The sequence below is a fragment of the Belonocnema kinseyi genome, chromosome 4, assembly GCF_010883055.1.
Source record: "Belonocnema kinseyi isolate 2016_QV_RU_SX_M_011 chromosome 4, B_treatae_v1, whole genome shotgun sequence".
NCBI classification, from domain to species: Eukaryota; Metazoa; Arthropoda; class Insecta; order Hymenoptera; family Cynipidae; genus Belonocnema; species Belonocnema kinseyi.
Genome location: NC_046660.1, coordinates 69,095,137 through 69,112,230, shown reverse-complemented (window position 1 = coordinate 69,112,230; position 17,094 = coordinate 69,095,137). Strand labels below are relative to the sequence as shown.

At 30.0% G+C, this 17,094-nt stretch overlaps 1 protein-coding gene across 6 annotated transcripts in view; it reads left to right on the top strand.

Moving 5' to 3' along the window:
• The window catches only part of LOC117171182 (calcium-activated potassium channel slowpoke), a 294,278-nt gene that overhangs the window by 271,513 nt on the left and 5,671 nt on the right, over positions 1-17,094 (top strand). For 3 of the 6 annotated variants that reach the window (XM_033358249.1, XM_033358251.1, XM_033358253.1), the window contains 6 exons: positions 1,022-1,054; positions 4,154-4,286; positions 12,053-12,446; positions 12,680-12,863; positions 14,193-14,258; positions 14,391-14,527. In XM_033358249.1, coding sequence (XP_033214140.1) covers positions 1,022-1,054; positions 4,154-4,286; positions 12,053-12,446; positions 12,680-12,863; positions 14,193-14,258; positions 14,391-14,527 — 947 coding nt within the window. Of the gene's footprint in view, positions 1-1,021; positions 1,055-4,153; positions 4,287-9,201; positions 9,262-12,052; positions 12,447-12,679; positions 12,864-14,192; positions 14,259-14,390; positions 14,528-17,094 lie in introns of all 6 variants that reach the window. The other 3 variants (XM_033358252.1, XM_033358250.1, XM_033358248.1) reach the window with 2 other exon arrangements.

The window sequence follows — 17,094 nt, the reverse complement described above, 5'->3', positions numbered from 1 at the left end:
AGACTGTTTAGTCGCTGGTAAATGCGAGGTAAATAAAAAGTTAGGTAATTATTATTATAACTTACCTGCTTATTAACATCTGTTTCACTCAAATAACGACCGTCAATATGATCTTGACAGGTGACTTACAGTTTGTAGACGACACTTCACGTGGCATTGAATGAGAAAAAACAGTGTCTAAATGATGCTTTCCCCCTAGATTCTCCGAATGAACCTGTGTGGCTCAAATTTGTTGTAACTCTATTGAACACCGATTTCGGTGTACATTGGAGGATCGGCGATTTTCTGTGTACCTGTCAAAAATTCTGCAAGTATGTAGGAACTATTGATGTTGACTAGGTATATTTACTGTGATATGATACCCTCAAAAAAATTTATATTGTTACGTTATGGGTAATCTTGAAATTGATTATGCAAAGTATCATTTACCATAAAAGCAATATGAGAAATGTAAGAAATTTATCAACGTCAACACCAATATATCTCTATGCACGACTTGAGCCAGAATGCATCTAGTAAAAGTGGTTTAAAGCAGGAGCCATATTCGTTCTTGTAATGCATCTCTCGAATATGTTCTATTAATCGGTACACAAGCCCCCTATATATCTACTTACATTTCTCTTAAAAATACTTCTCTGCAGATGTAAATGTATTAAACATTAAATTTTGAAATTCTGTATCATTAAAATGGTACCCTTTTGGTTGCCTTCAGTCTGTTTTTTTGTGATTTTTTATTTAATTTTTTTCAGAAGAAAAAAGTTCAAAGTAGATGATGAAAAGATAATTTTTGTTGGCATTTCTATTTCCAAGAGGGTTCTTTTCTTATAAAAGATGAAAGTGATCAGATTGAGGTATGCGCGCCTGTAAGCATGGGGCTGTAGGTCGATACATGAAGCATTGCGCAGTACGTGGGACTTAGGTCACGATCGTGGCTCTCGATACATGACCATCGTGTTTTATTTACAACCACTCTACAAAATCAACCATAGACTTTTGACTAATTATGCTCTGTGCATTTTAGGTGAAATCAGTCGCGAACGAGACGATCCGAACGGTAAGCTGCGAACAAAAAATATTGTTTCCACTCGGTAGATAAATTTAGAATCACCTAGCCTTAGAGTAGATTACACTTATTAGTAGAAAAAACTAATTATCGCACCTAACTCTCATTTTTGTTAATTAAGAAACAGAGGATCTAAAATACTGATCTTTGTTTGTCACCCAATTTACTTTCCTTTCAGACCATCAATAACCACAAATAACCAATATCCATAATCGAATTTTCAGGAATTATTAAAAAGTAAATAGGCAGGAAAAATTTAATGGCAAAATTGTATTCGTGTGCTTTTTATGCTCTACGAAGGTGCATGTTTACACTCGTATAAACTAAAAGCAGTAATTGCCATTATCTGCAGACGAGACTTACTCGGTCAGTGAACTTAGATTTATTTTTCTAGCGGAATATAAAATATTGAGCGAAGTGTATATTCCGCGAATATACTTTTCTACATACTTATATCTTTAAGCGGATTTTATTGTAAAGAAAACTTTAAACTATTGGTTACTTTACTTATATTTTCGTCCTGAAAAGTTGAAAGTTTTTCTCAATTAACAGACCAACTCTTTTTTTTAACTACATAACTAGTTTCCTTTACATATCATCCTCCACGTCTTGCTCTTCTCTACCTCACGCAACAATGGAATGTGGACCCTAATAGTATAAGAATTTTTTATTTAAAACAGCTCAAAAGTATGGGAGATCCTACTTTTCATATTCACTTTGCTGAAAGACATTTCGAATCCTCCATGTTAAAAGAAGATTTTTCTTTCTGCAGTTACTTGGAATGCTTCTCAACACTTTTCGAAGCTTCTGAATTCTTTAACTTACGTATTTTTTTGTATTTCCTAAATTTTCTCAAACCCTTGAAATCTCTAATGCTAGCATTTTCTGAATTCCTTAAATTCACTGAAATATTTACATTTTCTGAACTTCTTGAACCCATTGATATCCTTAAATTCTTTGAATGGATTACATTTTTTTAATTCTAGCATTCTCTGTATTCCTCGAATTTTTTTAATTATTTGTAATCTCTAAAATCATCGAATTATCTGTATAACATGAATTTATTAAACTTTCCGAAGTTCTTACAAATTTTTAATTCTCTCAATTCCTTGAATTCCTCGAACACTTTGAATTCCTTAAACACTTTGAATTACCGGAATTCCAAGAATTTCACCTATTCCCCAAATTTTTTGAACATCCTGAATTCCCTAAATTTTCTGAATTGCCTAAATTATGTAAATTTTCTAAACTCCTCAAGTTTCCTAAAATTCTAAAATTTCCTTGATCATGTAAATTCTTTAAACACCTTAATTTCCCTGAATTTCTTGAATTATCCAAATTTTCTGAATTTGTTGAATTATCTTAACTTCTGGATTTCTTTGAATTTCTTGAATTGTTTAGATTCCATGAATTCCCCGAAATTATCTAAATTGTCTGATCTCTCCAAGTTTCCGCAATTCCTCGAAATCCCTGAAAGCCTTGAATTTTCCTAATTCCTTATATTTCTTGAATTAATTGAATATTCTGAATTCATTGAATTTCCTAAATTCCTTAAATTTTTTGAATATTATGAATACCTTGAGTTTCCTGAATTTTCTGAATTTACTTAACTTTTTTAATTTGGTGAACTACTGGATTCTTTTAACTCACTAAAGTCTTTAAGTTTCCTGAATTTTTTGAATTTATTTAATTTTCTCAATTTTTTGTATCCCTTTAATATCCCGAATTACCTAAATTACCTGCATAACCTGAATCCGCTGGGTTTCCTGAATTCCTTGGATTCCCAGAATTATCCGGAATCTCTAAATTTTTCGGAATTCTTTGCATAATTTTAAAGTCCTTGGAACTTAAAGAATTACTTGAATTTGAGGAATTGTGATAATTTACGTACTTCTACGTATTGCTAAATTATCTAATTCATAGAATTTAAATAATTCCTAGAATTAATAGAGGCCATAGAATTTATAGAATTCAAATAATTAAAAAAATTCATGTAATTCATAGAATACAAAGAATTTATAAAATTCAAAGTATTCACATAATTCAAAGTATTTGTGGAATTTGAAGTATTAATATTATTCAAAGAATTGAGACAATTGAAAGAATTTATAAAATTAAAAAAATGCTTCCAATTCAAACAATTTATGGAATTTGAAGAATTCTTCGAATTCTTCGAATTCATGGAATTGAAAGAATAAAAAAAAATCATCAAATTCAGATAATTAAAGGAACTTATAAAATTCAGAGAGTACAGAGAATTTAAACAATATAAAGAGGTCAGAGAATTAAAAGATTTGATCGAATTCATCATATTTAAGGAGGTCATGGTATTCAAAGAATTCTTCAAATTTAGGGCATTCATCGTATTCAAGGAAATCAAGGAAGCAAGCGAATTTAATGAAATCCGGGAATTTAGCGAATTTAAATTTTTTAGAGAATTCTACTAATGCAGAGTATTCTATGAATTCAGGGGATAATAAGCATTTCGGAAATTCTACGAATTTTGTGAATTCAGAAGAATCTGAGAAATCAGAGTATTCCGCAAATTAAGAGAATCTAGGGAATAATTCAAGTAATTCGGGAAAAATAAAAGAATTTAAGGAAAGCAGATATTTGAGGGAATTCAGATTTCAATTTAATTAAATAAATATTAAAAGAATTGAAAATAATTCTCAATAATATACTATAACAGAGAGTTATCAGTTAATAAACCTATCTGTTGTTTGCTACGTAAGTATGCATACTAAAATGAGACGCCGACTAAAAAAGCAGAATGTTGCTTTTGGACGACCATCGCGTTGCAACGCTATAGTGATCGTTTTAGATGCCCACACCGGGAGAGATTTTTTTTTAATTCACGTATCGACATGCCCGAATGAGAATTTTACCTAGCAATAATCATAATTCCACATATTGAAAAAGTAGGCGAACCCATAATTTTGAGCTATACTGTTATATTTTTGAGACTGCTTTAATGTTGAATGTGAAATGTTTTGAAATGTTACTTACATGTTTACTGAAATTTTGTAAATCAAGGGAAAAATGTCCGCCTTTTGTATTTCAGTAAACGAAAGATTGTTTCTGTTTCAGCCATGAGAAATCATCGGAACTCTGTAGGGATGACGATGATGAACTCAACGAAACAAGTCAACAAAGTGAAGCCGAATGTGAACAGAACCGCGAACGACAGTTTATCAAGCCCCAATCAACCGTATAATCAGAGGTACCGTATATGGTGCCAGCATCAACATTTTTTTCACCTTTCTTGCATTCGTCCATCACCACCTTCACCATCACCATTCACTGTCACGTATCAATGTCGCGCATTCACATTCACGATCACCCAACACGCGAGTATTTTCTCAAAGTAAATTATATCCGGCAACGGAAGCATTTATTTTTGCATTTTTTTTGGTATTTTTCGCGTGCTGCGTAATTTACAAAATAGGTTTGTACATGTTTGCATCAGTAAAGTTGATCAAGTGTTGTACCCATAAGGGGGTTGCTACAAAATCCTATTTTTAAAATTCCCTCACTTTTCCCTCAGCAATTTCAAACCAAAAAATTGATTTTTCACACAAAAAGATGAATTTTCAATCAAGAAAATTTTGTTATCTTCCAAAAAAGACGTCTTTTTTACAAAATACATCAAGTTTAAACAAATAATGGTAAATTAAAAGAGAAAAAAGACATTTAATTGCAACCAAGTAGTTGAGCTTTCAATTTAAAAAGAATCAGGCACAGCCTAATTAAAACGCAAAATACAAATTTGAAAAAAACTAGTTGTATGCTGAACGCAAACAGATCAATTTTTAAACCAAAAAGAGAAATTCCCAAAAAAGGAGTTAAAGTTTGAACCAGTAAATTAGTTTAAGTTAGTAAAGGAAAAAAACTTGGATCCAAAACGTTACATTATAAAGCCAAAAAGACGAATTTATAAATAAAATAAAATAAAATATGAATATTATTATTATTTTAATATTCATAAAATATGAATATTAAAAAAATTCAAACAATATTGTTGAATTTTACAGCCAAGAACATGAATTTTCTAGAAGAAAGTTAAATTTTTAACAAAATAGGTAAATTTCGGATGGAAGAGATAAATTTTAACCAAAAAGATGGTGTTTCAACTAACGTAAATGCTTTATTTTGAAAAAAAAACAAATTATCAACAGAATAGTTCATTTTTTAACCGAAACAAAATTTTTTTTCCAAAAAAAGACAAAATACGTGTATTTTCGACCAAATTATTTTTGTTCAAAATCTTACTTATGTTCTAAAATTTTTAACCACAGTTAAATTTACAACTAAACATAATACATGTTTTACTGAATGAAAATCATTTTTTAACAAAGCAGTGGAATTTTCAACAGAAAATTTGGATTTTCAACCAAGAAGAATTATGTTCTATCCAATAAGAAAAAATTTTCAACCTAATAATTGAGTCTTTGATTCAGAAAGATAAACTGTTAATCAAATAGTTGAATTTTAATTCACAAAGGTAAATATTTAAATAAAAAACACTACTTTTTAACAAAATAGTTGAATTTTCTACTAAAGAAATTAATTTTTTACTAGAAATATCAATTTTCCACCGAGAAGATTTTTTTTTGAACAAAAAGATGCATTTTGAACAAAATAAATAAAGGTTTAAGATAAAAGTTAAATTTTTAACCAAAAAATTAATCTTTGACTAAACTTATGAATCTTAAAATAAATAATTTTTAAGCAATAGTTGAGTTTTCGACAAAAGGATAATGTTTAATAAAATCATACATTTTCTACTAATAAAGATAAAGCGTCAACCAAACATTCAATATTCAAATTTTCATTTAAAAAAGTTAATTTTGAGCAAGAAAAAATATAATTTTTAACTGAAATTATGAATCATCTGAGAAAAATTAATATTTAGTAAAATAGTTACGTTTTTAACTAATGGATTGTATTTCTAGCCAAGAAAGATCAAGATTCAACGAGAAATTTAGTAGTTGATATTTCAATCAAAAAATATTGTTATTTTAAACCAAGAATAGTTGAATTTTTAACCAAAAAAGATTACATTCTTACGCTCGAAGGGACATTTTTAAACCGAAAAGATAAATTTTTAACCAAGAAACAATTTTTAGTCAATAAAATTCTTTAAATTTCAAATAATAATAAAGTTATCAACAAAATGGTTAATTTTTAACTAAATAGTTTATTTATTTTTTACCAAAATAGTTGAATTTTGTACTCAAAAATATTTTTAAAAAATCCCCTTCGTTATTTGGGGTTGGCTTCTAAATTCCCAGTTCAGTTTATTTAAAATTCCCTTACTCTCTGAAATTTTCCCTGATTTTTCCGAATGTGCTGTCCTGTAGCAGCCCTGACATATGAATCTGGCCGCAGCACCGTAGCCTTTGGCAAGGTAAATTTTTGGGCACGAGAGATACATAGATTGTTTTATAATAATAGAATATGTATTTTTCCAAATTTCGAAATTTTAAAAATTTAAAATTGCCTTTCAAAAATTAAATTTAAATCTTTTAAAAGAATTTGTGTATCCCTCGTTTGAGAATGTGTTTTCTTTCGTAAAATATGAAATTGATTTATTTTTATAAATTTAATTTTTAACTAATTTTGTAGAGTTTCCAGCTTTGTGAGAGATATTTGCCTAATTTCGTCTCTATTACTATTCTCATTTTTAAAGATCCTAGCTCTTGACACGCTACTGGTCACTGACATCTTTTTTTAAAGCGAGCATTTTTGCACCTAATCGATTTTCACCCTCGAGCATACGATTTTTTTAAACAGCATGAAATTTGGAAAAATCTGGAAATTTCGGATTTTAAACTTATGAGCTAAGTAATCGTCGAGTTGCTTCGATGCGATCCAGAATTATCTCCATTCGTGAACTTCCATCTGTTCGTCACTCGAACTCTCAATTGGCATGAAAGACCTCAAGTCTTCCTCATTGGAGACTAATTTAAAATGCCCTTTATTATTTCGAAAGAAACTCTACAAAATTTTTGTTATAAGGCCCGATCAAAAACTACGTTACGCTTTTTCGAACATTTTGTCTAACCCTGCCCTTTTCGTCACAGATCATCACAAAAAGCTTGAACCTTTCAGGGTGATGTCACAAAACATACATCCCAGGACCTTTTAATTTAAAAGTTTTACTTTGATTTTATTTTGTAACAGCCTAAATAAAAACAGAAATCAAATTTTAAGATACTTCACAGCACAAAATGCTCCTAGAAGAGAATAAATAATATGCTTTTTCATGAAAATGAGGTAATAATTGTTTTAAATAAATCTAATATATAGATACTATGTTTTTAGGAAAACATTTAAATTTTCGAATAATAAGGTGAATTTTAAACAAAATAGTTAAATTTTCTGTAAAATAGTAGAATTTGTGACTACATAGTTTGATTTCCGCCCTGAAATAAATAATTTTTAAATAGATATTTGAATTTTCCAATTTTAACCAAATATTTAAATTTTTAACGTAGATAGATTTAAAAAATCAAAATAGTCACATTTTTAAACCAAAAAATAAAAACTCAAACCAAAAAAGTAACTATTTCAACCAAATAGTCGATTTTTTAATTCAGAAGGGTGAATTTTCTATCCCGAAAGATGAATTTAAAAAAATGAATTTAAAAGAATAGTTACATTTTCAATAAAAAACATTAATTCTCAACAAAAATTGTAATACTTGTTATTTCAACCAAGAAAATGTTATTATTTGAAATTGAAAAAAGTTAAATTTAACAAAAAAAAGGTAATTTTCAAACAAAAAAAGACAAATATCAACCCTGGAATGGAGTAGTTACAGTTTTAGTTAAGAATATTAATTTCAAACAAAAAATTGTTAATTTTTATAAAAATACTTAAATCTTTTACCGAAAAGATGAATCTCCTAAAAACGAAAAATGTATATCAGAGTAGTTTAATTTATAAAGCAAGTAATGAAATTGAAAAAAAAGAATAATATTAATTAGAAGCACTTGCATTTTACATCGAAAATGATAAAATTTCTACAATCAGATAAACTTCTCGCCCAAAAATATGAAATATCTAAAAAAAAGTTCAATTAAAATTAAATTTTAAGCAATTATTTCACCTTTCACTAAATAATATAATTTTTGCACAAAAAATTCATACTTATAACTTATAAATTGTTTTCTACCCAAAAAAATCGCTTTGCAACCAAAGAGATGGATTTTTAAGTGATAAAAAGAATTTCAAATAAAGTAGTTCAAAATTTAACTAAGAAGTTAGATTGCAGTTAAAAATAATAAGTTTCAAGGATTAAAGATGAATTATTTACAACAAAATGCATAAATCTGTAGCCGAATTGTTAAAAAAGTTAACTAACAAAAAATACTGAACTCCTCAACCAATAAAATGAATGTTTAACGAAGTAGTTCAACTTCTAATCAAGAAGTTGGATTTTCAACAAAAAATAATCACCAGATTTTCATAGTTTTATGTGCTACCAAATAGTAGAATTTTTAACGACAAGAGATGAATGCGATACCAAAAATATTTAATTGGAGTTTTTGATCAAAAAGAATGACCTTTCAACGAAAAATAGTTGAATTATCTTATTGAAGAAGAAGAATTTATGTTAAGAAGAGATTCCGTGTAAAAGTCTCCCCCTCAAGAACACAAATTTTCTAAAAATCTGTTCTGTTCAAAATCTGACAGTGAAACGTAGTTTATGAACGGCCCCTCAATAGTTTATGAGTATTTACCGAAAAGTTGAAAAATCTCCTATTTCGGCAAGAACTCATAAACCATTTTTTTTTAAAATCAAAAAGTAATATGAAATAGGTTTTGTTTGTTGAGAAGCTAAATAAAACAGGTAATTTACAAAGGAATGTTACCATAAAAAAGCATAAATAAAACTGAGCTTAATAGAACGCAAATTGAATGCAGTTGCACGTGTTAGGCTCCAATGAGTAAAATTTTAAGCCATGCAGTGGTCGCACGAGATACTTTAATTTCAATCTCGCAGTGGATTGAACGATCATCGGATCCTCTATGCATCGAGCGTATTTTTTCTAAACGCGCAGAGTGAAATTACTTGCCAATCTGAAGTGCAGGCTTGGGACCAACGCCATACGCTCACTTTCTGATTCCAGATCGCAAGAGGAGTCCGCATACTCTGGCTACCATCTCGCCTACGAAGTCAAAAAACTCATGTACGCTTCCGCCCTTAACACTGTTTTTTTAAAGTACTTTCTTCACGTTGTGCAACGTGCTATCGTAATCGCTAGCACTGTAGAGCAGTTTTTCATAGACAAAGTCCGCTTGCCAGCTACCGCTTTTTGCATGCTGTAGCCAAAAAGTGCACGATACGTTTTTTTAAATCTCATTATAAAACTGAATCTAAACATTCTTAATAACCACCTGATACGTCCTAGATACAATTGTATTGATTAAAATTGTCTGGAAAAAGTTTCCAAATTAAATTTGGTTTATATAGTCTCGGTATCGATATTGATCTCGATCTCGATGTCGCGTTGGCCTCGTTCTCGATCTCGTTCTTCATGTTGATGTTGACTCGGTCTCGATCTCGATCTTGATGTCGTTCTAGATTTTGAACTTATGTCGATCTCGCCTCGATCTTGATCTCGATGTCGATCTTGATGTCGACGTCGATGACCATTTGCCTGAAGGCAAATACAAGTACCGGAATGTATAAATAAGCAGCACCAGCTTCATGTCATTTGTTCCCTTATTATTTAATAATCGATATGAAGGAAAAAAATTAACGATATGAAAATGAGGAAACGAAGATTACCAAAAAAGTTACTTTAGAGGTAATTGTGTATTTTTTGATAAAAAATATTTATTTTATTTGATTCAAAGAACCAAAAAGATAAATTTTCAATGAAGTGGATACATTTTATACCCAAAAAGACGAATCTTAAACTAAATACATGCATTTGCGACTATAGAGCTGAATTTTCAACCAAAAAAGATCAATTTTATAACAAAATGGAACAATGTTTCAATATATTAATTAAATTCGTAACTAAAAAGATGATTTTTTTATGAAAAAGTTGAATTTTCTACCAAAAGATTCATTTTCAACCAAATAGTTGAAATTTCTACAAAAAGGATTTTGAAACTCAAAAAACAAATTTTCTAAACAAAACCAAAAAAATATGAATTATCTACCGAAAAGTTTAGTTTCAATTAACAAGTAGAATTTTCAACCCGAAAATATGAGTCCTAAGAAACAAATTAACTTTTTGCCCTCAAAAGATGAATCATTATCAAAAATGTATAGTTTTTAACCCAAAAATTAATTCTGATCCAAATAGTTGAATTTTGAACTAAAAACTATCGATTTTAAACAAACAGGGAATAGTTAAATTCCCATTCGCAAAAATTGATTTTAAACAACAACTAAATTATCTACATAATAATACAGTTTTCAACCAACGAAATATATTTCCGACTTATAAAATAAATTTTTAATGAAGGAGTTCACCAATTCAATTAATAACTGTACTGTTTAATAGATTAAAAATGTATAGAACTTCAAAATTGAAGTTTATTAATTATTTGATACTAAATTCAACAACTTTAAATTTAGTAGATTCAAAATATCACTTAAAATTTGGAACTTTCAAATTTTATACATTTCAAGCTTTAAGTTTCAAATTTAAACATACAAATTTCGTACTATTTCAAATGAAATGTATAATATAAATGTTTAAAAATAAAGTCTTGTATAAGTTCTTGACTAAAAATTTGACACTTATAATTTCTTCGAGTTGTTTTACACATAAAAAATGTTAATATCTGAAAAAATAAAACAAACTTTGAAAAGTTCTGACTTTAATCTCTTTTGGTGAACAATTTTTACCTCTAGACATGTTTTTAAATAAGAGGCATACAAAGCACATATATTTCTAGCGAAATTTTGTTTGAAAAAGCAATTGAAGAGAGAGCCTTTCAACAGCGAATTTTTACTTTTTTTCTGTTTAAAAATAATATATTTTAGACAGATTGAAGTTGGTACTCTTTCATTCGGATTTCTCAATTAAAATTTATATTCGCTTGGATGATTAAACGAGTTTCGTTTGTCTACCAACGCAACAGTTCGCAATTTCTAAAAATGAAACGTCAGACACCAGTCAACAATATCGATTCTTAAAATACAGATTGTTTATTAATCAATATTATTGTATTTAAAAACTTAGGAAGTATGTTTTTTAGCCATTTTAGGAAGAAGAAATTGGAAAATGAAGAGAGATAGTCCGATGGTGATTTTCAATGTTTATGTAGAAATAAAATTCGATATGGGAATATAAATGACCTATGTAGAGAAACACGAAGGAAATCTTTACACGGGCCAAATTTGCAAATGGGCAAATGGCTAAATTTGCAAATGGGCAAATTTGCACTATCTATAGTGGAGACCTTTATTAGCTTATAAAATATGTACTTTTAGCAAACATGAGACCAGTATGGCAAACTATAGGTTTAGGAAGTGGACACATCCAGGTATTATAGACTTTATGTTCTTCCCTAGAAATTTTCTAATCTTAATGTCCATTTTTGAATTCATCTCATCTCTCAGAAAAAGAAATTGTTACATTCCCTTGTAACAATTTTATAGAACATTTCTCAGGTTCTAAGAGCAATCGAAGGGTAATGATTGCTCACACTAGTCCCATCGAATCATAAATGCATGAGCCAACCCGCTTTTTAGGCCTGTGTCCCTTAACAATCAAGATAGCGTTTGTTCAAAAATATGTATTCAATTTCATTCAGTCTCTAATTAAATTTAATTATGGTCTTTAATTAAATTTAATTACTATTGTTTAGTCAACTTTAATCAATAGTCTTCAATTCCTTATTCCAAAATAAGTAGTAGCTAAAGGATGCGTCTATGTTAGGTCAAGATTTGCCTGATATTGCACAATTGACCCCCCTTTTTATCTAAATGTAACAACTCGCTGATGTGGCATCTTTCAGGCCAACGAGTAGGACTTCAGGTGGTACCAACCTGAACAATACGGGACTACAGGTCGGAATCGCTGATGATCAAGCGAAGGACTTCGATTTCGAAAAAACCGAAATGAAATATGACTCGACGGGCATGTTCCACTGGAGCCCAGCCCGCAACTTGGAAGACTGCATTCTGGATCGGAATCAGGCGGCCATGACAGTTCTGAATGGACACGTGGTCGTTTGTCTTTTCGCCGATCCTGATTCACCCCTCATCGGACTGAGAAACCTTGTCATGCCACTAAGAGCTTCCAATTTTCATTACCACGAGCTTAAACATGTAGTGATAGTTGGGTCTGTAGACTACATCCGCCGAGAGTGGAAGATGCTACAGAATCTACCAAAAATATCGGTGCTGAATGTAAGTTACGTCAGATTTTTCTATATCATTATTTATTGACATAAAGAGGCTTAGAACGACTCAGGTCTTCGCCATAATACATAATACGTCTACGAAGATATAGATTATTTAATGCGATATTTAAACAGTTGTTATTAAGGAATTTTAAATTGTTTTTCTTTTTAAAAGTAGGAGTTCAAGACCCTACTTTAGACCTATACTACTTTTATAATAATTGTAATCGGATATTATAGGGCTCACCGCTGAGCAGAGCAGATCTGCGTGCCGTAAATGTAAATCTGTGCGATATGTGTTGCATTTTGTCGGCAAAAGTGCCTAGCAACGATGACCCAACCCTCGCCGACAAGGAGGCCATCCTCGCATCGCTAAACATCAAGGCGATGACCTTCGATGATACAATCGGTGTCCTCAGTCAAGGTATAAACTCTTTATATATATATAAATGTACCTAGTTACCTACATAAATTAAATAAAGGGTCTGGAAAGGGACGGGTAGACGTGTCACCAAAGGGCGTCTTTAACAAAAAAATGGGCATGATCGCGGACGTAGTTAATAGACACAGTGAAAATAGGGTTTAGCCAATGATATGGTGAAAGGCCTTTCTGGATCAAGTAAGAGTTACCAAGTCTGTTCAAGGGGCGTCCTCAATAAAAATGGGCGTAGGAAAGTTAACGGGTGTGGTTAAATAAAATAAACGTAGTAACGGGAGTGATTAAATAACACGGATGAAGTAGGATGTGGCCAATGATACGTTTGTAGGCATCTTCACTTCGAGTAGGAGTTAGAAATCTTGAGGGGCGTTGTTAATAATAATGGGCGTGGGCAAGCTAAAGGGCGTGGTTATAGGAAGAGAACATGTCAAGCAGTGACTGGTAGCAGTCCTCGTATTTAATTTAAAAATTCATGCTAGTGTCAATAGTAGTATAAGTTCTGAAAAATAGTAGCTGAATAGTGTGATGCTATTTTAAAATATTAGATCAAAGATTTTACTACTTTTGATGACTGATATATAATGTACAATTACTCTTACACCATAAAATCTCAGGAAATTCTTTTCAAACCCTTAAACAACTCTTAAAATTCTGAAATACGACGAAATCCTTTAAACTCTTCTGAAATCTATTGAGAAATTATTCAAAAACTTTGGAATTTCTTGAAATTTTTTAAATACGTTGAAAGAAGATTTCTGAAAATTAATCTCAGTGTTCATAATGCAGTCGTTACGGAGTTGCATACTATTTTACCTGTACATATTTCCATTTGTAATCATTATTCTATTATTATTATTTACCGATGATAAAAAATTAAGTAGAAAAAGTTTATTCTTTTTATTCTATAAGAGTAGTTATTAAAAAAATTAATTTTGGGAATTTGATCATTTTTATTTATTGAGACCCGGGAGTCAGTACTTTTAGTGTTAATTAGTTGAGAAAATAGTAACATTAGTGCCATTAAAAAAAATAGTAGCAAAATAGCTGCACTGTTGACAAAAATTAAAGACAGTGTGGTGAATCCGACGGCTGCAATGGGTGTTGACTACAAAAGAATATGGGCGTGTCCAAATAAGGTGGGCGTGATCAAGAGAAGTAGCATATCCTGAAGGTCGAGGTTCAAGGTTGTGGTTAGAGAGTGTGGTCAGGCGGAGCGAAAGATGTCAAGGTCGTAACTAAGAGGCGTGATCAAGGAACAGGGACAATGCTAATTTCGTTTTATTTGACTTAACATATTACATTATTTACTTACAGTTGGCAGTCCAATCGTTCTCCAACGAAGAGGATCGGTCTACGGAGCAAACGTTCCCATGATCACAGGTACATCACTTTTTTAACAAACACTGTCGTATCTATATATTTTCCTATCTTCAATTTTAAATACTGCTTGCTTAAAAATATTTTTCTTCCAAAGGCGTTTTCAGTGTTAATATTTTTGCAAAAATTGTTTAGAACTTGTGAATGATAGCAACGTACAGTTTCTGGATCAGGATGATGACGATGATCCCGACACTGAGCTCTACCTCACACAACCCTTCGCCTGCGGCACTGCCTTTGCTGTCAGTGTTCTCGACTCTCTTATGTCCACGGTTAGTAAAATTATTTTGTTGAATATTTAGTGAAATATTATTTTCAACTGTAGCACAAGGTGGCTACTGGCCAAGAAAACCTGGTAAAGACGAGAATTAGTTTCTAATTTAAAACAAAGCAGAAATCTGGGAATTTTTCATAAATTTCCAAATACTAAATGGGTGTTTCCAAATGAGGAAGAGGTGTTGTCAAATCGCAAAGGAGCGTTATCAAATAATAAGAGGGCGTTTCCAAATGAGAGGGGTGTATTAAACTGGGAAAGGGGCGAGGTGAAACATTAATGTGGTGTTGTAAATGGGAAAAGTGCTTTTTGTTTTGGAAATAAATATCCTACCTCTAAAAAAATGTATTTGGAATTGTGCTAAGTATTATTTGAAGTTAATATTGGGTTCTAAAATAAAAGTATCTTTAATAACATATATTTATGAATTTAAAGCTTTTGTTATTGTTTAGCTAACCGATATTGATATAATTATTTACTAATAATTGGTATAGTAAAGTTATAATTTACTGATACATTAAATGTTTTGGAAGAAATTGAGAATTCGCTTTCCGAGAAAGGCAGATTTTAAGAGTCCCATAAGCTCAAATGTAATAAATTTTGTCTTCAAACATAACACTTACATACTTTCAGTCATTTCGGGGAAATAAAAGTATAATGGTACTAGATAATGGACCATAGATTGAAGTTTGATTTCCTTTCGAAAATGCAGAATCCGTATTTAAGATCCTGGATCATAAAAATTCAAATATCTTCTAAACTACGATCGACAAAATGTGCCATTTTTTAATTAATGTAACAACTTATACTCTGAAATAACATCATTTTCTGGCACAGACTTAAATAAAAACTGACTAAATAGAACCCAATAAGAAAATTTAATTACTTTTAGTTAAAAGTGAATTCTTTCACACCAAAGAAGTTCAACAATATTATTTAGTTCTATTTTTTGGTCGAAAATTGATCATTGATAGTTACAAGTTGATTATTATTTATTGAAAATTCTATCATCATATATCTGGTCCAGAATTAATCTAGTTTGGTTAAAATTTCTACTTTGTGATGCAATATTTCATTATTTTGTAAAAAAGTAATCTTCTTTACTTGAAAATTCCTTTTTTATTGTAATTCGACTAGACAAATAAATTAAATTCAACTAAGTTAGAATCTAAATAAAATGAGATTCTACTGTTTGATGCAATATTTATTTTCTTGAGAAATCATCTATTTTGTTGAAAAGGCATCTTTCTGGTCGAAAATTGAATGTTTTTCTCACACATTCTTCTCTTTGGAAAATATTCTTTCGTTTGGCTTGAAAATTAATTGTTTCGTAGAAAAGTCACCTTTTTTGCTTAAAAATTCGTCTTTTTTCGCTCAAAGTTAATTCGATTTCATTGAAAAGTCTACTATTATATTTTTTATTCGAAACTCATCTCTGTTCGTTAATTTTTTGTTAACATTTATGTTATTTTTTTTTAAATTAACTAGGTTGTTAGAAAGTGATCTTCTTGGTCGAAAATGCAACTGTTTCGTTGAGAATTCGTTTTTTTGGGTAGAAAAGCTGTTTTTTGAGATTAAGAATTTATTTTGTAGTTGAACATTTAACTTTTTTGATAGAAAATTCATCTTTTATGGTTAAAAGATAATTCTTTTTAATTGAAAAGTCTACTAATACATTTTTGGTGTATAATTCTTCTCTTTTAGTTAAAACATGTACTATTTGGTTAAAAACTTTATTATTTTAAGAAAAGTTAAGCTAATCTGTCAAAAAGTGATATTTTTTTGTGTCAAGTTCAACTTTATTTTAAAAAATGTGTATTTTTTATTAATCTCCCAACTATTTGGTTGAAAATGCAGCTGTTTTTGGTTGAAGCTTAATCTTTTTTCTTAAAAAATGTGGTTCATTATTTATTTTCTTAGCTTGAAAATTTCACTATTTGGTCAGAAATTTAAGTTTTTTGTTGAAAATTTGTTTATTTTGTTTAAAAATCCATTATTTCGTTAGAAATCCTAAATAAAAGAATATTATGTAAAAGAATGTATTCCCCTTTTTTATGAAAAAACACTCATTTCGCTTATTTTGAGATAATTTTGGTCTTCGTAGTCTAAAATCTATTTTACAATCAGTTACATTATACATTTTTCGTTGGAATTCTAAAATGTAAATTTCTTTTCAAAATAAAAATAATAAATGAATAAGAATTGAATAATTAATATCCTTTAAGTATAGACGTGATTTCATTTTTGCAATAGCATGCCGGTCTCACAGATCGGTGTATATATTTATATATAATTGAGTAAGTAAAAAAGAATCTGTTATCTAACTTTTACAAGTATATGAAGGGACACTCGAATAAGTAAGAAATCAATTAATATTATCAACTTTCATCGTGAATAATATTTTACACCAGTGGGCAGAAAAACCCACATATCAGATGCATGTTGCGGCCTGACAGACTGCATGTTCATAATTGTGGGTCCGGATGCAATAAGGGCACATAAAATTTTTTCGTGCGAAAACGAAGTCCCCTGGAGGCTTTAGAAAAAATTTTCGAATTTTAATTT